The 21131-nt window shown below is 42.8% G+C and overlaps 1 protein-coding gene across 3 annotated transcripts in view; it reads right to left on the reverse strand.

The window, feature by feature from the left end:
- Positions 1-14024: 14024 nt before the first annotated feature.
- HEATR3 (HEAT repeat containing 3) overlaps positions 14025-21131 on the reverse strand; it is a 46950-nt gene continuing 39843 nt past the window's right edge. For 2 of the 3 annotated variants that reach the window (XM_050774818.1, XM_050774819.1), the window contains 3 exons: positions 20327-20470; positions 18288-18464; positions 14025-15464 (listed from right to left, as the gene is read on the reverse strand). In XM_050774818.1, coding sequence (XP_050630775.1) covers positions 15342-15464; positions 18288-18464; positions 20327-20470 — 444 coding nt within the window. In that variant the 3' untranslated portion in view covers positions 14025-15341. The other variant, XM_050774817.1, reaches the window with a different exon arrangement.

Consider the following 21131-nt stretch of genomic DNA (forward strand, 5'->3'; position numbering starts at 1 on the left):
CAAGGCAGGACAGACTCCGCAGGCACTGGGATTACAGGTGTGAGCCACTGCACGTGGCCTGAATTTCATTTTTACTCTGTAAATGTATCACTTACACATCCACCCCCAAAACCAAAAAGCTCCTATGACTTCCAATTTCAAGTAAAATCCTTTCTTCAGCACTTACTCCTTTACTTGGCGCTCTGCCTTCCCCATCCAGGAAACACCCTCGTCTGTTGCACCTGCCCCGTAATCCCCTTCCAGGATGTTTTGTGGTGAGCGCCTTCAACAAAAGAATAGCTACAGAATTAAATGTGTTTGGAACCACATGCACATCGTGCTTTGACTACCTCACACAGGAGCAGAAAGGCAAATTCTGTTTCCAGAAATGTGCAAAGTCAAGCCGTGAGGACCTTCTCCGAGGTAAAATGCAAAATGAAAGGGCCACGCTTTTCCCTTATTGTAATTGTGTAACCAGCCTAACAGACATTTAATCTGAGAAAAAAATTGAATAATAATATGGAGTTACCCTGGAGTTTGGGGATAGTCTAAGAGTAAGCTTTGAAAAATGTGACCAAAATGATTATAATCAGGGTTGGGGGAGCAATTTCTGTATTTATTTGGCTGACATGAAAAAAAAAAACCCAGCTGAAAATCTGCAGGCTGACAAATGGACAGAACCCATTACAGAGCAAGACGAACTGAGTCAGAAAGGACAGGCTAGAGCTCTGGGAGGCCACACACCTTGTGCCAGAAATCGAAGTTGCCAAGCTTATCACTTACAAACCTTGTCATATCATGTTAGTGGAACGGTTTCAAATGGATAACCCCTGATCTGTTTTGAAACTAGCCAATATAGCTGGGTACGATGACTCACACCTGTAACCCCAGCACTTTCGGAGGCCAAGGCGGGTGGATCACTTGAGGTCAGGAGAACGAGACCCGCCTGGACAACATGGTGAAACCCCGTCTCTACTAAAAATACAAAAGTTAGCCAGGTATGGTGGTGGGCACCTATAATCTCAGCTACTTGGGGGGCTGAGGCTGGAGAATTGCTTGAACCTGGGAGGAGGAAGTTGCAGTGAGCCAAGATCGTGTTATTGCATTCCAGCCTGGGCGACAGAGCAAGACTCCATCTCAAAAAATAAATAAATAAATAAATAAATAAATAAATAAAAAGAAAAAAGAAAGAAACTAGCCAATATAACCAACTTAAAATATGATGAAAGTCATTTCTCTTAGGGCTATAGAGAATATGTGAGACACAGTGAGTGGACTGTTCTTGTGATCACATCTTATTTATCTTCGGTAATTAGCAAGGGACTATGACCACAGCAATACAAGATTATTAACCTTGTTCAAAGTTCTAAAACTGGACCTGAAAAACACAACCATAATTAATGTTGAATGATTAATCAACATCTATGTGTTGATGGCTAAAAAACCTTGAATTATAAGATATTATCTCTGTCTAGCTTTTTAAATCTTAGTTTTGTGTGTATGTGCGTGTCTGTAAGACATTACAATTTTGCCTAGCACAGTGGTGAGTCCCTGTAGTTCCAGCCACTCAGGAGGCTGAGGCGAGAGGGTTGCTTGAGTCCAGGAGTTCAAGACCACCCTGGGCAACATAGTGAAACTCCATCTCAAAAAACAAAGCAGCTATAAAATATTGCAGTTTCTCACAGGTGACACTACAGCCACGTCTGCTTGATTATTCAATCTGTTCAAGCTGGACAAGTTGTCAACGTGGCTACAAGTTCATGGCTTGGGATCCTATGAAGATCAAAAGTCATGCTCAGGCCAGGCATGGTGGCTCACACCTGGTAATCCCAGAGCTTTGGGAGGTCAAGCTGGAAGGATCACCTGAGGCCAGGAGTTAGAGGCTGCAGTGAGCTATTATTGCACCACTGCATTCCAGTCTGGGTGACATACATAAATAAATAAGGCGGTGCACAGCCTCTGGGCCACAATAACATCCTTTTCAAGAAATATCTGGGTACTTGACTAAATAGTTGTCTTTGCCATTCATTCATTCATCCATTCATTCATTCTACCAATATTTAACACTGGGGTGCAAGGAGGCGTAAGTAAGGACTGTTACTCACAGTCCAGTGGTCCATGGGTTTGTGGGTGCGTCTTCCAGCCAATGTGTCATTGTAGCCAAATCTTTTCTCAATTGGTTGGAGTGCGAGCTCCTGGAGAAGAAACACAGAGGATGGGTAACTCAAGTGGGGAAATTGGTGTTCCTGGAGCAGAGCATCCTGGTGCCATATCCTCAGATTCCCAAGTGAAGAGAAGGAGGAAAGAACGATCAGGAAGAATCTATCTCAACACATTTCTTTCTTCTCTCTCTCTCTCTCTCTTCTTTCTTTTTGAGATGGGTCTCTCTCTGTCACCCAGGTTGGAGTGCATTGGTGCAATTTTGGCTCACTGCAGCCTCTGCCTCCTGGGCTCAAGCAATTCTTCCTCCTCAGGCTCCCAGGCAGCTGAGACTACAGGCACACGCCACCACATCTGGTTAATTTTTTTGGTTATTTTTTTGTTTCACCATGTTGCCCTGGTGGGTCTTGTACTCCTGGGCTCAGGTGGTCCACCTACCTTGGCCTCCCAAATTGGTGGGGTTACAGATGTGAGCCACCACACCCAGCCCCTATCACGACACATTTCAAAGAGCAAAAATCACATATCCCTCCCATCACTACTTTTATTTTTATTTATTTATTTTTATTTTTTTTTATTTTTGAGAGACAGGGTTTCGCTCTGTCACCCAGACTAGAGTGCAGTACCATGATCTCAGCTCACTGCAGCCTTGACCTCCCAGGTTCAAGCGATTCTCTCACCTCATTCTCCAAGTAGCTGAGACTACAGGTACATGCCACCATGCCCGACTAATTTTCTTGATTTTGTTATAGAGACGAGGTCTCACTATATTGCCCAGGCTGGTCTCAAAGTCCTGACCTCAAGCAGTTGTCCCACCTCAGCTTCCCAATGTGCTGGGATTACAGGCACGGGCTACAGCACCTGGCCCCTTCACTATTTCTTTTCTTTTTCTTTTTTTTTTTTGAGACGGAGTCTCACTCTGTCACCCAGGCTAGAGTGCAATGGTGCATCTCGGCTCATTGCAACTTCCGCCTCCTGGGTTCAAGCAATTCTCCTTCCTTGGCCTCCCAAAGTGCTGGGATTACAGGCATGAGCCACTGCACCTGGCCCTCCTTCTAGCTATTTGAAACTGTAGAATATATTATTGTTAACTGTAGTCATCCTATACAGGTGTAGAACACGAAAACTTATTCCTCTTATCTAGCTGAAATTTTGTAACCTTGACAAATGTCTCCCTATCCCTCCATTCTCCCTACCCTCCCTAGCCCTAGTATCCTCTATTTTACTTTTTACTTTTATGAGATCAACTTTTTTTAGCTTCCACATATGAATATGAACATGCAGGCCGGGTGCAGTGGCTCACACCTATAACCCCAGCAATTTGGGAGGCCAAGGCGGGTGGGTCATTTGAGGTCAGAAGTTTGAGACCAGCCTGACCAACATGGTGAAACCCTGTCTGTACTAAAAATACAAAAAAAAAAAAAAAAAAAAAAAATTAGCCGGGTGTGGTGGCACGCACCTGTAGTCCCAGCTACTTGAGAGGCTGAGACATGGGAATTGCTTGAATCTGACAGGCAGAGGTTGCAGTGAGCCGAGATTGCACCACTGCACTCCAGTCTGGGCAGCAAAATGAGACTCTGTCTCAAAAAAAAAAAAAAAAAAAAAAAAAAAAAAAAAGAATGTGAACATGCAGTGTTTATTTAACTTTCTGTTCCCTGCTTATTTCACTTAAAATAATGTCCTCCAGTTTGATCCCTGTTGCCACAAATGACAACGTGGCTGAATAGTATTCTGTTGTGTAAATATACCACATTCTTTTTATCCATTCATCTATTTTTTTCAGATGACTGGAAAAAAGTTGATATCATATCTTGGTTGACTCTATATCCTGACTATTGAGAATAGTGCTGCAATAAACAAGGGGGTGAGATGTCTTTTATTTTTTTGCTTTTTTTTTTTTGAGATGGAGTTTCACTCGTTTCCCAGGCTGGAGTGCAATGGCGCGATCTCGGCTCACTGCAACCTCTGCTTCCTGGCTTCAAGGGATTCTCCTGCCTCAGCCTCCTGAGTAGCTGAGAATACAGGTGCACACCACCACGCCCGGCTAATTTTTGTATTTTTAGTACAGATGAGATTTCACCATGTTGGCCAGGCCGACCTCAAACTCCTGACCTCAGGTGATCCACTGGCCTCGGCCTCCCAAAGTGGTGGGATTACAGGCATGAGCCACAGCACCCGGCCGAGATGTCTTTTTGGTATATTGATTTCCTTTCGTTTTAATAAATATCCAGTAGTGGGATGGCTGGATCATATGGTAGTTGTAGTTTTCGTTGTTTCAGGAACCTCCCAACTGTTCTCCTTAGTGGCAGTACTGGTTTACATTCCTACTAACACTGCATGAGTTCGCTTTTCTCCAGATCCTCACCAGCATTTATTTATTTATTTATTTAGTCTTTTTGGTAATAGCCATCCTAGCTGGGGTGAGATGATGCCTCATTATGGTTTTGATTTGCATTTCCCTGACGATTAATGATTTTGTTCATTTTTCCCCTATATTTATTGGCCATTTGAATGTCTTCTTTTGAGATCATTTGTCCTTTTTTTTTCTTTTGAGATGGAGTTTTGCTCTTGTCACCCGAGCTAGAGTGCAATGGTGTGATCTCAGCTCACTGCAACCTCTACCTCCCAGGGTCAAGCAATTCCTCTGCCTCAGCCTCCCAAGTAGCTGGGACTACAGGTGCCCACCACCACGCCAGGCTACTTTTTAGTAGAGATGGGGTTTCACCATGTTGGACAGGCTGGTCTCAAACTCCCGACCTCAGGTGATCTGCCTGCCTTAGCCTCCCAAAGTGCTGGGATTACAGGTGTGAGCCTGTAAGCACCTGGCCCTTGTTTGTCCATTTTTTAGATCGGATTTTTTTTTTTTTTTTTTTGCTGTTGAGATGTTTGGGTTTCTTGTATATTCTAGATATTCAGTCTCCTGTATATTCTAGATATTCAGTCTCCTGAATATATATATATATACACACACACACACACACACACATATACATATACACATATATATATATATATATTTTAGGCAGAGTCTAGATTTTTCTTTCTTTAGACAGAGTCTAGTTTTTTTTAGTTTTTAAAGATGGAGTCTTGCTCTGTTGTTGTTGCCCAGGCTAGAGTGCAGTGATGTGATCTTGGCTCACTGTAACCTCCGCCTCCTGGATTCAAGCGATTCTCATGCCTCAGCCTCCTAAGTAGCTGCGACTGCAGGTACATGCCATCATACCCTGCTAATTTTTTTTTTTTTTTTTTTTTTTGAGATGAAGTCTCACTCCATTACCCAGGCTGGAGAGCAGTGGGGGGATCTCAGCTGACTGCAACCTCCACCTCCCAGGTTCAAGCAATTCTCCTGCCTCAGCCTCCCCAGAAGTTGGGATTACAGGTGCGTACTCCATACCTGGCTAATTTTTGTATTTTTAGTAGAGATGGGGTTTCACCCTGTTGGCCAGGCTGGTCTCGAACTCCTAACCTCAGGTGATCTGCCCGTGTCAGCCTCCCAAAGTGTTGGGATTACAGGCATGAGCCACCACACCTGGCCAGGAGAATTATCTTCTATCCTAAGGCAAGAAATCTAATATAATTGCCCTATACATGGACAAGCACTACTCAAGTGTGACTAATGAATAGAACTCTTAAATACCCAGAATGTAAATTTATGAACTTGCATATCTTAGACAAACACAGAGAGACATTTCCCCCACTTCAAACAACAACTTAAATATAACCTAAAAGCTGGGCATCGTGGCTTACGCCTGTAATTTCGGCACTTTGGGAGGCTGAAGTGGGCGGATCATTTCAGGCTAGGAGTTGTAGACCAGCGGGTGCCTGTAATCCCAGCTACTTGGGAGGCTGAAGCAGAAGAATCGCTTGAACCAGGGAGGCTAAGGTTGCAGTGAGCTGAGTTCGTGCCATTGCATTCCAGCCTGGGCAACAAGAGCGAGACTCATCTCAAACAAACAAACAAACAAAAAAAGAATTCTCTTTTAATATTGTTTTAACTGTTTATAATGCATGGGTATTACCTGTTTTATTAAACACAGTTTTAAGAAAATACAAAGGAACTATACCTTCTTTCAATACAGCAATGGAAAATGTCATCTGAAATTTTCAGAACTTATTTTACCTTATTATTTAAGGTGAAAGTGACAGATCAAAAGTGAACATTTCCATATATTTCATATAGCGTTAAGGCTTTTTTGGTAGTTTATGAGAATATTTTGTCAAATTGTGAAATGCATTAAATTTATGTGCAAATTTTCATGAAAATAGTTGTGCAATATGCAGTTGTCTATTTCATTGGACGGTGTAACGTTTTAAAGATTCGAATGGGCTGGGCGCGGTGGCTCAAGCCTATAATCCCAGCACTTTGGGAGGCCGAGGCGGGTGGATCACGAAGTCAGGAGATCGAGACCAACCTGGCCAACACGGTGAAACCCCATCTCTACTAAAAATACAAAAAAAAAAAAGAAATTAGCCGGGCGTGGTGGCGGGCGCCTGTAGTCCCAGCTACTCCGGAGGCTAAGGCGGGAAAATGGCGTGAACCTGGGAAGCGGAGCTTGCAGTGAGCCAAGATCGCGCCACTGCACTCCAGCATGGGCGACAGAGCGAGACTCCGTCTCAAAAAAAAAAAAAAAAAAAAAAGATTCTAAACTTAATTTCCATTTTTGTACATTCATCTTTGAAAGAAAAAAGGAGACTAGACATGGTGGCTCATGGCTGTAATCCCAGCACTTTGGGAGGCTGAGGCAGGTGGATTGCTTGAGCCCAGGAAATCGAGACCAGTCTGGACAATAAAGGGAGATCCTGTCTCTATACCTTTTTTATTTAAAATTCTTTTTAAAAAGGAAAAAAATATGAAGGTGATTATTTGAAACAGCTTTGTGAAAATCATTTCAGCTCCATGTTCTGTACCTGTTCCATTATATGTAATTTAAAATCTGATGGGCCTAAAAGCAAATCCATTATTCCTTTATTTATCTGTGTATTTTCACTGCAGCCTTGGACTCCCAGGCTTATGCAATCCTCCTATCTTGGCCTCCTGAGCAACTGGAATCACAGGTGCAAGCCACCACGCCTGGCCATTATTCCTTTAATGCAAGAACATTCATTCAAAAATATCTTCATTTCAGGCCAGGTGTGGTGGCTTATGCCTGTACTCCCAGCACTTTGGGAGGCCAAGGTGGGCAGATCACCTGAGGTCAGGAGTTTGAGACCAGCCTGGCCAACATGGAGAAACCCTATCTCTACTAAAAATATAAAAATTATCCAGGTGTGGTAGTGGGCGCCTGTAATCCCAGCTACTTGGGAGGTTGAGGCATGAGAATCACTTGAACCTGGGAAGCAGAGGTTGCAGTGAGCTGAGATTTTCCCGTTGTACACCAGCCTGGGCAACAAGAGTGAAATTCCATCTTAAAACAAAACAGAAAAACGTCATTTCTTATTATTTTACTTGAATAATTATCTTTGTTAAATAAACTTGCGATATTTGTCCCCACAAATGAGAGTAGAAAAGTGTTTTTCCTGGTTTTGCTCTTTTTTTTTTTTTTTTTTCTTGAGAGGAGGTCTCACTATGTTGCCCAGGCTGGTGTCAAACTCCTGAGCTCAAGGAACCTGTCTGCCTCAGCCTCCCAAAGTGCTGGGATTAGAGGCGTGACCACTGCATCTGGCCCTGGTATTACTCTTACTAAATGGAAGTAATTGAAGATAGTAGATTCTTTATTCAAAAAGAATGTGTTATTTTCATGGGCAAGCATACATTGCTGAAAATGTAACAATTTTAGGGCAATTGTGTTCTCACAATTAGGACTCCTATATAAGAGTAGGAGGGATAAAAATACATTTAAGCAAAACTCTTGAAACCACTTGTTTATAATTTCTCACTCTGCATAGAAGAAAATGACTCAAGTTAATTCTGTTCACTAAAAGAAGAAAATGCTCAATTAAGTGGACCAAAATAGTCCCAATTAAAGATATACATTTCTCTGATGAGCAAAAATTGAGAATCTTCCACAATATGAAGACATAACTTTTTTTGTTCTTAGATAAATTAATACGTACTTTTAACTCACAGAAGGGACAAGATAAAAAGAGCATTAGGCCAGGCGCAGTGGCTCACGCCTGTAATCCCAGCACTTTGGGAGGCTGAGGCGGGTGGATCACTTGAGGTCAGGAGTTCGAGACCAGCCTGGCCAACATGGTGAAACCCCATCTCTACTAAAAAATACAAAAATTAGCTGGGTGCGGTGGTGTGTGCCTGTAATCCCAGCTGCTCTGGAGGCTGAGGCAGGAGAATCACTTGGACCCCAGAGGCGGAGGATGTAGTGAGCTGATATCATGCCACAGCACTCCAACCTGGGTGACAGAGTGAGACTCTATCTCAAAAAAAAAAAAAAAAAAGAAAGATAAAAAGAGCATTAAAACTAAGACCTTGTTAGACACAGTGGCTCATGCCTGTACTCCCAGCACTTGGGAGGTGGAGTGGGAGGATCACTTGAGCCCCAGAATTTGAGACCAGCCTGGGCAACATAGTAAGACCCTGTCTCTACAAAAATAAAAAAAATGAGCTGGGTATGGTGTCACGTGCCTGTGGTCCCAGCTACTTGGGAGGCTGATGTCAGAGGATTGCCTGAGTCCAGAAGGTCGAGGCTGCAGTGGTCCATGTTCATGCCACTGCACTCTAGCCTGGACAACAGAACAAGACCGTGTAAGATTTTGAAGCTCTTGATTGTGTGTGTGTGTGTGTGTGTGTGTGTGTGTGTGTGTGTGTGTAAACCAACAGAAGCAGTAGGCAGTCTTTGAGGTTTGGGAGAAAAGAACCCAAAAACTTCCTTAAAAAGGAAATAAAGATTTTGTAGGAAAATGCTTTCTCACCTCAAACTACAGGAGTGTTCTACCCAACTTACGCCTTTTTCCCATCTCAATAGACCACTATTCAGTCGATTCCCCAAGTGGGAAACCCAAGCATCAGCTTAGCATTTTCCGTTGCTCCATCCTCCAAATCCTCTGCATCACCAGTTCATCCATTTATGCAGGAGGAGGACATTAGCAATTGTGACTCCTTCATTCAGCTGCGGCTGTCTGTTTTCTCCTTCATACATTTCTCTGAAGACTGCTTTGATTTCACCAGCTCCATCTCCTCCCCTCTCACACTCCCCCAACTCCCTCCAACCTGACGTCTGACCTGGTCACCATGGAAATATCCCCTGCTAAGCTCCCCAGTGATATCATGCCTCGAAACCAACAGATATCCCTCATCCCTCCTCGCATCTCTCAACTGCATCCATGCTCATGGCCCCTTCTTCCTTCTGAAGCCGCTCCCTTCTTTTTAAATTTTTTTTTCTTGGGATAGGGTCTCACTCTCTTGCCCAGGCTGGAATGCAATGGCACAATCTCAGCTCATTGCAATCTCTGCCTCCCATGTTCAAGCAATTTTCGTGCCTCAGCCTCCCAAGTAGCTGGGACTGCAGATGTGTGCCACTACACCAGGCTAATTTTTTGTATTTTTGGTAAAGACGGGATTTCACCATGTTGGCCAGACTGGTCTTGAACTTCTAGCCTCAAGTGATCCACTACCATGGCCTCCCAAAGTGCTGGAATTACAGGCCTGAGCCACTGCACCTGGCCACTCCGTTACTTCTTGACTGCACTCTTCTGTTTTTTTTTTTTTTTTTTTTTTTTTTCTTTTAGAATGTATAAAATGAGGCCAGGAGCCGTGGCTCACATCTGTAATCCCAGCACTTTGGGAGGCAGAGGCAGGAGGACCACTTGAGGTCGGGAGCTCAAGACCAGCCTGGCAAACATGGTGAAACCCCATCTCTACTAAAAATATAAAAATTAGCCAGGCATGGTGTCATGTGCCTATAGTCCCAGCTACTTTGGAGGCTGAGGCAGGAGAATCGCTTGAACCTGGGAGGCAGAGGTGGCAGTGAGCCGAGATCGTGCCATTGCACTCCAGCCTCGGGGACAAGAGAGAAACTCTGTATCAATCAACCAATTGATCAATCATTCAATCAATCAAATGTATAAAATGTAGAGGCGGGGTCTTGCTTTGTTGCCCAGGCTGGTCTCAAACTCCTGGCTTCAAGTGGTCCTCCTACCTAGGCCTCCCAAAGTGCTAGGGCTACTGGTGTGAGTCACTGTGCTCAGCCTTCTGGTTTCTTCTACGTCTCAGAAGACTCCTTCTGGCCGGGTGCGGTGGCTCAAGCCTGTAATCCCAGCACTTTGGGAGGCCGAGACGGGCAGATCACGAGGTCAGGAGATCAAGACCATCCTGGCTAACATGGTGAAACCCCGTCTCTACTAAAAAATACAAAAAACTAGCCAGGCGAGGTGGCAGGAGCCTGTAGTCCCAGCTACTCTGGAGGCTGAGGCAGGAGAATGGCGTGAACCTGGGAGGCGGAGCTTGCAGTGAGCTGAGATCCGGCCACTGCACTCCAGCCTGGGCAACAGAGCGAGACTCCGCCTCAAAAAAAAAAAAAAAAAAAAAAAAAAGAAGACTCCTTCTGTGTTTCTTTTCAGGTTCATTCTCCAACCAGGCCAGCACTTACTAGATTTCTTCACAACTTTGTCTCAATCCTCCTTATTTTCTCTTTCTAGCTCTTTCTAGACCAGTAGTTCTCAAAGTGTGTTCCACGGATCGTTTTGGGGGGGTTCATGAGGTCAATACTATTTTCACAATACTAAATGTGACTTGCCTTTTTTTGCTATAGTGGCACATTGGGGCTGTGGACACTAAAGTGATGGGATGAAACTGCTGGTGTCTAGTATGAATCAGGGCATGGGCACCAAACTGTACTAATTATCACTGCATTCTCCCCAGTCACGCACTTATAGGAAAAAGCAAGCAAGCTGCACCCAAGACTGTACTTGATGAATTAGTAAAAAAAAAAATTCATAGTTATTAAATTTTGACCCCAGTATGTATTTTTTCATATAGATATCCGTTATTCTAGCACCATTTATTGAAGACTATTGTTTCTCCATCAAGTTAACTGGGCACCTTAGTGGAAAATCAATTGATCATATAATTATGGGCCTATTTCTGGACTCAATTTTGTTCCATTGATCTGTATGTCTTTACTTATGCTAAAACCATACTGATTTGATTGCTTTAGCTTTATACACAGTAAGTTTAAAATTAGGTCGCATGACGCATATGCACAGCCAAACACACCCAGGCCGGCTCCCATTTTTTTTTTTTAAGACAGAGTCTCGCTCTATTGCCCAGGCTGGAGTGCAGTGGCGCGATCTCTGCTCACTGCAAGCTCCACCCCTCGGGATTCATGCCATTCTCCTGCCTCATCCTCCAGAGTAGCTGGGACTACAGGCGCCCGCCACCACGCCCAGCTAATTTTTTTGTTTTTAGTAAAGATGGGGTTTCACAGTGTTTGCCAGGATGGTCTCGATCTCCTGACCTCGTGATCCGCCTGCCTCGGCCTCCCAAAGTGCTGGGATTACAGGCATGAGCCACCGCGCCCGCCCCCACCCTTTTTTTTTTTTGAGACAGAGTCTCGCTCTTGCCGCCCAGACTAGAGTGCAGTGGAGCGATCTGAATTCACTGTAACCTCTGCCTCCTGGGTTCAAGCAATTGTCCTGCTTCAGCCTCTGAGCAGCTGGGACTACAGGCGCATGCCACCACGCCTGGCTAATATTTGTATTTTTAGTAGAGACAGGATTTTGCCGTGTTGGCCAGGCTGGTCTCGAACTCCTGGGCTCTAGTGATCTGCCTATCTTGGCCTTCTAAAGTGCTGAGATTACAAGTGTGAGCTACCGCACCTGCCCCCCTCCCCCCTTTTTTTAAAGAAAGGTTTTGCACTGTTGCTCAGGATGGAATCATGATTCACTACAGCCTCAATCTCCTAGGCTCAAGCCATCCTCCTGCCTCAGCCTCCAAAGTAGCTGAGACTACAGGTGTGCACCACCACACGGCTAAATTTTTTTGTTTTTAGCAGAGACAAAGTTTCCTTATGTTGCCCAGGTTGTCCTCAAACTCCAGAGCTCAAGTGATTCACCTGTCTTGGCTTCCCAAAGTGCTGGGAGTACAGGTGTGAGCCACTATGCCTGAACAGTTGAACAGTGTATCTATATATATTTTTTTGAACAGAGCTCACTCTGTTGTCCAGGCTAAAGTGCAATGGTGCAATCTTGGCTCATTGCAACCTTCGCCTCCTGGGTTCAAGTGATTCTCATGCCTCAGTCTCCTGAGTAGCTGGGATTACAGACATGGGCCACCACACCTGGTTAATTTTTTTCTTTTTTTTTTTTTTAGGTGGAGTCTTGCTGTGTTGCCCAGGCTGGAGTGCAGTGGTGCAATCTCGGCTCACTGCAACCTCCGCCTCCCAGGTTCAAGTGATTCTCCTGCCTCAGCCTCCCACATAGCTGGGATTACAGGTGCATGCTACCACACCCAGCTAGTTTTTGTATTTTTGTAGAGATGGGGTTTCTCTATGTTGGCCAGGCTGGTCTCAAGTTCCTCACCATATGTGATCTGCCCACCTCGACCTCCCAAAACGCTGGGCCCCCAGTGTGTATTTCTAACGGGCTATTCTGGGTGATTTTCAAATAAGTGTATTTTAAAGCAGACTTTTTCCCCCTATGGTCATACAGAAAAAGCTCTCCATCATACTGTGCCATGAATAATACTTGCATGCTCTATTGAGCTATTGTGTAAATAGTTAAAACTGTATGCTGTATTTATGAGTTGTTTTCCCTTCCTCTGTGTTGTTAAAGTAAAGCTGAATGGGAGAAATCCAGACCCAATTATCCATGCTTCAGAATCTAAGAGATTTTTAGGATGGCATATCTTCAGTGTCATCTCATCTTCTACTGTGTTTTAAGGATGATTCTGCATTCAGCAGCCACTTTAGAGCTTGCTTAGTAAAACAGAAAATCACACACAAAATGATGAGAAAATCACCCACATTTATTTACTCAACAAATATTTATCAAGAGTTGACTATATACTAGGTCCTGTGCTAAATATCCTGCAGATTGTTTATAGGTCAGAAACTGTGGGGAAGAACAAACAGAATAAGAAACTTTCTTCTCCTTGAAAATAAGTATATTTTATAAATAATTGAGGCAGAGAAAATGCTAATACTTCCTTTTTGGGAAGAATCGTTCTCCAGGGAGACATGCTTGGGCCAATCATTTAGCTGAAATGATCACTAAACATACAAACATACCTTAAAATTCATAAGCAAGGACCATAATAAAGTGAGGTGTTGTATATGGTATACGATTTCCATTTTCCCACCATATGCATCACTAAACGTGCAAGCATACCTTAAAATTCATGCGCAAGGACCATAATAAAGTGAGGTGTTGTATATGGTATACGATTTCCGTTTTCCCACTATATATACAATTTGGGTCATTTTACTTGGTGCCATGGGCTAGGAACTCTTAGGGCTGGGAAACAATCTTGGTTTCCCAACCATCTATATCATATAGGTAAAAACTGTAAAACATATCACAGTGCAGATGAAATCTAACACTACTAGCTCATTTTATGCTGCTACGGAAGCAGTGAATTAAAATTAAGTCCTATACTGGGGACTGGGCCTTTTATCAGGGCAACTGAGATCAATTGTAAAGAAATTTTCAAATTTCCCTTCTTATCAGGTAAACGGATGGACAATGAAGCCAGTTCAGAGGCCCAGCCAAGACAATGATGCACAGGGAAGCTCCCTCGAGCTCTAGCTGTCACCTAGTACTTCGAAGACACTGAGAGGTAAATACTGCAAAGTCGTGCTGTCATTTTTTTAATGTCTCACATATATTCCAAGCAATATCCATTAGCAAACAAACATCCAGGAATAGTGTCATCTCATCTTCTACTAATAACCCTTTATTTAGTATCTTAAAAAAGATTTTGTAAGACACAAAACTTTCCATCAAAAAGTTGTTTATTTAAAAATACCTTCTCCCAATTCTGATTCCATATCAAATTAAATCAAGAAGTGATATTACACCAATAAATCATCAAAGTCATGAGTAGGGAGGATGGCAATGACCCCATTAGCTCATTAGTATAATCTAGTAAGTGAAATACAAATTCAACTCATTCACTTCTTCACAAAAGGCAGACATAAGCGGTATACTTCATATAAAAAAACTAGTTTATAAAGCTTGTCTTCATATTTCAGTTTAAGGTTCAGCTGATATAAAATGCCTTAAAAGACCATCCAAGCAATGCTTTGGATTTTCTTGTTTTGCAAAATTCAAGGAAAACATGATTGTTTGAAGTTTCTTCACTGCTGGTGAATTAGTTAAGAGCTACCTGAGATTCCTTTGCACTTCCACTCTTCCACTCTTTGAATTTCCAGTGATTAAAATATGCCAGAGACATAATTTAGAGAGCGCTAGAAACGGCACACAGATCTCAACGCTTAAAAAAGTTTCTGGCCAGGCACAGTGGCTCATGCCTATAATCCCAGCACTTTGGGAGGCCAAGGCGGGCAGATCACTTGAGGTCAGGAATTCAAGACCAGCCTGGCCAACATGGTGAAACCCCGTCTCTACTTAAAAACAACAACAACAAAAAAATCCAGGTGTGGTGGTGGGTGCCTGTTACCCCAGCTACTCGGGAGGCTGAGGCAGGAGAATCACTTGAACCTGGAATGGCAGAGGTTTCAGTAAGCCAAGATCACGGCACTGTAATACAGCCTGGCAGCAGAGTGAGACTCCATCTCAAAACAAACCAACAGCAACAAAAAGAAAAAAACAACAACAACAAAAAAACCAACAGAGTTTCTGACAGGTTTTGCAAGTTTTTTTTTTTTTTTTTTTTTCTTTTTTTTTTTTTTTTTGGAGTCAGAGTCTCCCTCTGTCGCCCAGGCTGGGGTGCAGTAGTGTGATCTCAGCTCACTGCAACCTCCGCCTCCCAGGTTCAACCGATTCTCCTCCCTCAGCCTCCCGAGTAGCTGGGATTACAGGCATTTGCCACCATGCTCATGCATGGAGCTTCACCATGTTGGCCAGGCTGGTCTTGAATTCCTGACCTCAAGTGATCCACCCACCCGGGCCTCCCAAAGTGCTGGGATTACAGGCGTGAGCCACCACGCCCGGCCAGGTTTTGAAGTTTTTACAGAATGTACAGAATGTAAGCATTAACAGATGACTTTCAGAAACATATACATTCAAAGAAAACCTTTTAGTATTCTAAGCATTGAATAGTTTGGGGGAAGAACTGTTTCTTTTTGGGATTAAGAAGTCAGTCTTTTCTCAACAGTTTCTTGATAAGCAATAAATCTTCTCAAATTCATTTTCACATTGTCAAGAACACACAGCTGATCTGTGCTATAGTTACCTCTCCCTTCTTTACGTATCTGCAAAAAAACCAAAACAACAACAACAACAAAAAACAGATCATATGTGACTTGGTAGATACTATTAATTCATTTATATAAAGTATTTAATCTAGGGTGTATTTAACCATTTGCTGACCGAGACAGCTGCAAGAATTTGGCAAAAACGTTTTTACTTCCAAGGTAAATGGAACTCGGTAAGTAAAGAATAAACTGAGAATGTGCATGTTAAAAATGATAGTTACAAAGGTGACTGAATGGCAGGTGTTGAGTTATATAAACTATAGAAAGGAATTATGTAAACTATGAATTGGGAAAATAACCCCTAACCTCTGAAAGGTCTGCTGTTCAGACTGATTTTCCTAATTAGTATGCATTGCTATGGTAATAATATTTAATTATTTTTCTTCTCTCAAAGGTATAAAGCCTTAATTAAATTCCTTTGTTAGGCTGGGTGCAGACTCATGCCCGTAATCCCAGCAGTTTGGGAGGTCAAGGCGGGTGGATTGCTTGAGTCCAAGAGTTCGAGACCAGCCTGGGCAACACGTGAGTCCCCATCTTAAAAAAAAGAAAAAATTCCTTTGTTAGCCAGAGGTTAGTCTGTAGTGTTGTGGGTTTTTTTGTTTTGGGAACAGGGTCTCTCTCTGTCACCCAGGCCAGAGAGCCATGGTGCAGTCATGGGTCACTGCAGCCTCAACCTCCTGAACGCAAGTGATCCTCCTGCCTCAGCCACCACAGTAGCTAGGACTACAAGCGGCGTACTACCATGCTGGAGTAATTTTTTAAAATTTTTAGTAGAGGTGGGGTCTCACTATGTTGCCCAGGCTGGTCTTGAACTCCTGGGCTCAAGCGATCCTACCACCTTGGCCTTTAATAGTGCTGGGATTACTGGTGTGAGCCACCATGCCCAGCACTGGTTTTGTTTGTTTTTAGTAGAGATGGGTCTTGCTTTGTCACCTAGGCTGGAGTACAGTGCTGCAATCTCAGCTCACTGCAGCCTCCAACTCCTAGGCTCAAGCGATCCTTCTGCTCAGCCTCCTGAGTAGCTGGGACGACAGGCATAAGTCACCACTTAATGGCTAACTTTAAAAATTTTTTTGTAGAGACAAGTTCTTGGTATGTTTCCCAGGCTGGTCTTGAAATTCTGGACTCAAGTGATCCTCCTGTCTGGGGCTCCCAAAGTGCTGGGATTACAGGTGTGAGCCACTGCACCTGGCCTGTGGTTTTTTATAACAATTGTATGGAATCTGAGTTTGATCTCACCTCTAGTCTAGAGCAGTGGCTCTCAGGTTTCAGTGTGCAACAGCATCACCTGGAAGGCTTGTTAAAAAACAGACTGGTAGACCCATCCATAGAGTCTGTGACTCAGTAGGTCTGGAGTTGGGGCCAAGGACCTGCATTTTGAACAAGTTACCAGACAGGGCTGATGCTGCTGATACAAGGAGGGCACTTTTGAGAAACACTGCTCAAGAGAAGTTCTTGATTGTACATAAATGCATTTTGTAGCTAAATATACACTGAACAGCCTTTAATACAAATTGTGGCTTCATTTCGCAAAAAAAAGTTTCATATAAATAACTACAGGCTAGCTTCTGGCTAGTAAGAAATCTCATTAGAGCTTTATACCTTTGATAAAAGAAAAACAAATGTTATTACCACAGCAATACATACTGAGTAGGAAAATCAATCAGCACAAAGACCTTTCAGAAGTCGGGGGTTATTTTTCCAGTTCACTGTTTATCTAACCTTTTTTTTTTTTTTTTTTTTGAGACGGAGTCTCGCTCTGCCGCCCAGGCTGGAGTGCAATGGCCAGATCTCAGCTCACTGCAAGCTCCGCCTCCCGGGTTCACGCCATTCTCCTGCCTCAGCCTCCCGAGTAGCTGGGACTACAGGCGCCCGCCACCGCGCCCGGCTAGTTTTTTTTTTTTGTATTTTTAAGTAGAGACGGGGTTTCACCGTGTTAGCCAGGATGGTCTCGATCTCCTGACCTCGTGATCCGCCCGTCTCGGCCTCCCAAAGTGCTGGGATTACAGGCTTGAGCCACCGCGCCCGGCCTATCTAACCTTTTCTAAGCACCTGCTTCTGCAGAGTTTGATGACTCTTAACTATTAATATATCTGCTTTCCTTAAAGTTGCAGGGAAATAGGGGATATTTTTTCCTTATCTTGCAAGCTCTTTATCCAGAAATTTAAAGGACTGTAACCTTTAAAAACAATATGGTTAGGCATGGAGGCTCACACCTGTAATCCCAGCACTTTGGGAGGCCAAGGTTGGGGAACACCTGAGGTTGGGAGTTCGAGAGCAGCCTGGATGACAAGGCGAAACCCCGTTTCTACTAAAAATACAAAAATTAGTTGGGTGATGTGGTGGACACCTGTAATCCCAGCTACATGGGAGGCTGAGGCCCAAGAATCACTTGAACCGAGGAAGGAGAGGTTGCAGTGAGCCAAGATTGCGCTACTGCACTCCAGCCTGGGCAACAGGGCAAGATTCTGTCTCAAAAACACACAAAAGTAAAATTAAATAAATGCAAAATGTATATGAAAGTGCTTTACAAAATACAGAGTATAATACTGACATATATGAAGCATTGTCAAAATTACTGAACTGTTAAAAAAAGAAGAACTTGTCAGATACCATTTTGGCTTCAGTTTCAGTGATTCAATAGTCACACTGTTGAGCTATGACTCAGTCAATAAACATTTTACAAAGTACTGGGGATGCTGTGCTACGTATGGGGATTTGTCATGCACATGCTTCTGAATTGCACAGCGGTAACTACACCCACCCTCGTCCCCACAGAATGTTCAGACTTACGCATTTATAAGTTAAATGGCTACAAACCTTCATTTTAAAGACCGGCTGGAATTCTTTCAGAGCAGATAATAATTTAATTTGAATCGAGGCTCTTTCGGCTTCTTTACCATCTGCAAAAACATCAAAGAGGGCATCCAAAGCTTCTCCTGCTACCACAAGGGAAGGATCTTTGGTGGTAACCTCAAGCAGAAAGCACCCAATATTCTGGAAACAACAAAACACATTTAATATGACTAACACCAGTCTCCAAAACAAGTACTAACTTTGAATGTGGCAATAACTCATGCATACTATTTTATATACAAATGCCAGGGAAAAATTAAAACTTTAAGAGATCAGACTTAAATACTTATAAACATATCAAGTATAAGCAAGATAAATTAAACATATTATAGTTTATATTCATAAAGTGAATTAAAAACCATAAATGATGTATGATTTAGGAAATCACTAAACTTTCCTCTCTACCTCTCTCAAAAGGCTTGCTCTATGATGTCAAGATGCATAGAAATCTTATCTGTGCATTATCTTGACAACAAAAAATCTGCTTTTAAAAGCATAAGAAAAACACTTTAGGGCCAGTCGCAAGTGGCTCACACTTGTAAGTTCAGCACTTTGTGAGGCCAAGGCAGGAGGATCACTTGAGCCCAGGAGTTCGAGACCAGCCTCAGCAATGGAGCAAGTCTTCATCTCTAAAAAATGTAAAATAGGACTGATCTGAATCTTAAACTAGTCTGTAGATCTAACTGTCAGTGTGCAGGACATAAAAGGATAAAACAACAAATTTAACACCACAAGGTAGCAATCAGATAAATCCAGAAGGCTGGACACCATATAGGACAATTGATTCAGGAGCTGAGAATAACCAGGTGGTGCCGGGGAGGAATTGTTCAAGATTAAGAGAGAAAGAGAAGACCCCACAAGAAACATAACATGTGGACTTCATCAATGTAAACAAGCTCTCTGTAAACAGATAATTTTGAGGCAACTGTAAAATTATGAATATGGACCGGAATTAGACACACTAAGAAATAACTGTTGCTGGGTGCAGTGGCTCATGCCTGTAATCCCAGCACTCTGGGAGGCTGAAGGGGGCAGATGGCTTGAGCCCAGGAGTTCAAGACCAGCCTGGCCAACATGGCAATAACCCACCTCTATTAAAAATAGAAAAATTAGTCAGGTGTGGTAGGGGGCACCTGTAATCCCAGCTACTCGGGAGGCTGAGGCAGAAGAATTGCTTGAACCCAGAGGAGGAGGTTGCAGTGAGCCGAGATCACACTACTGCACTCCAGCCTGGGTGACAGAGTGAGACTCCATCTCGGGGGAAAAAAAAAAAGCTTTGCAAGTATCATTTTTCAAAAATAGATTCTTAAAAACATCAGTCATCACTGTAAAGTTCTTAGCAGGTGAAGAGGTACTTTATAATAATGAGTTTACTATCCATTAGTCTCACACTTCAGCAATTATTAGCACACCAAAGGGTAATTTTACTATGACTGTCCTTTTAATTACTAGTGACGCTGTACTCCTAACAGTGCAGTTTGTAAACAACTACGCCAAGTGTTAAGAGTAAATATGTTGAGGGAATTCCTAGTATATTGGCACTACCAGGGTTGCTGCTTAACATTTATGGAGTGGTATTAGAATTAACTGTGTGGTATTTTTCAGAATGCATGTTGCCTGATGTGCAAGGAAAATGGTTTGGATTGTTCCTTCATCAGCAGGAGAATGTAACATGCATACATTGGATACAATAGCAAAGGCAGAAGGCATCTTTTAAAATTCTGAATTTGCCCTTTCACTAAAGAGAGATTTATTTTTTTAAAACAAGTACCTCTGGAATAACATTAAATTGTAAAATCTGGCTCAACTTTTCAAGTACTTACCTAATTAATACACATGGTTAGATCAAGCCAAAGGGTACATTCTAATAATATAACTCAATAAAGCAACTTGATGTGACTTCTCTTCATGTCCACACAAGTTTTAGGAAATCCTACACCAACAGTTCTTCTCCTCCCATTTCTAATTATTTAACATGTTAGGTCAGAAGCAAATTGTTTTACCTTAAGGGTTTCAAGTGTACCATCTTCTTTGGCAAGGACGCTGCCAGTGATTCCTAAAATGCTAACGACATTCACTCTAACCCCGACATTACTACTATGAATGCCTGCTTTGCATAATGTCATTAGCTGATCAGGAGTCATGCACTGTTGAAAGAGAAGAGGAGAGTATTTATAATGTTAAACTCAATCAATTATATCAGCATGCAAAAACTGGACTGACAGGAATCTCCTCTACAGGCTACAGGATTTTAAGAGTGACATAAACTCCTGGCAGGTAAGTTACTATTAATATATACTCCAGTTCTCCCAGACAGAGCTGGTAATTCTGAACTAGGGTGAGCCCTGCTCATGTCGCCATTGTTATCTTAATATCAAAGGGGCTCCAGGTCCTATTCATTTAATTTGATGAAGACTTTCATGCCAGATGTACACAGACTAAAGAGATTCCAATTTCTTTTTAATATTAATGGTAAAAAAAAAAAAAAAAAGGGCTTTGAAAATATAAACAGGATTGTGTAGCTTTAAAAAAAACTGGCTGAGTCTATACAAGGCAAGAACTTACTTTGAGATGTTTGTATTATCATAATTAAACATTGTAAAAACCATTACATTATATGGTGCTTCTACCATGTAGTGGATAATTTTCAGTTTAAGGCTGGGCGCAGTGGCTCATGCCTGTAATCTCAGCTACTCGGGAGGCTGAGGCACAAGAAATGCTTGAACCCGGGAGGCAGAGGTTATAGTGAGCTGAGATCATGCCACTGAACTCCAGCCTGGGCAACAGAGTGAGACTATCTCCTATAAG

This window comes from Macaca thibetana, chromosome 20 (genome assembly GCF_024542745.1).
Source record: "Macaca thibetana thibetana isolate TM-01 chromosome 20, ASM2454274v1, whole genome shotgun sequence".
In the NCBI taxonomy this organism is placed as follows: Eukaryota; Metazoa; Chordata; class Mammalia; order Primates; family Cercopithecidae; genus Macaca; species Macaca thibetana.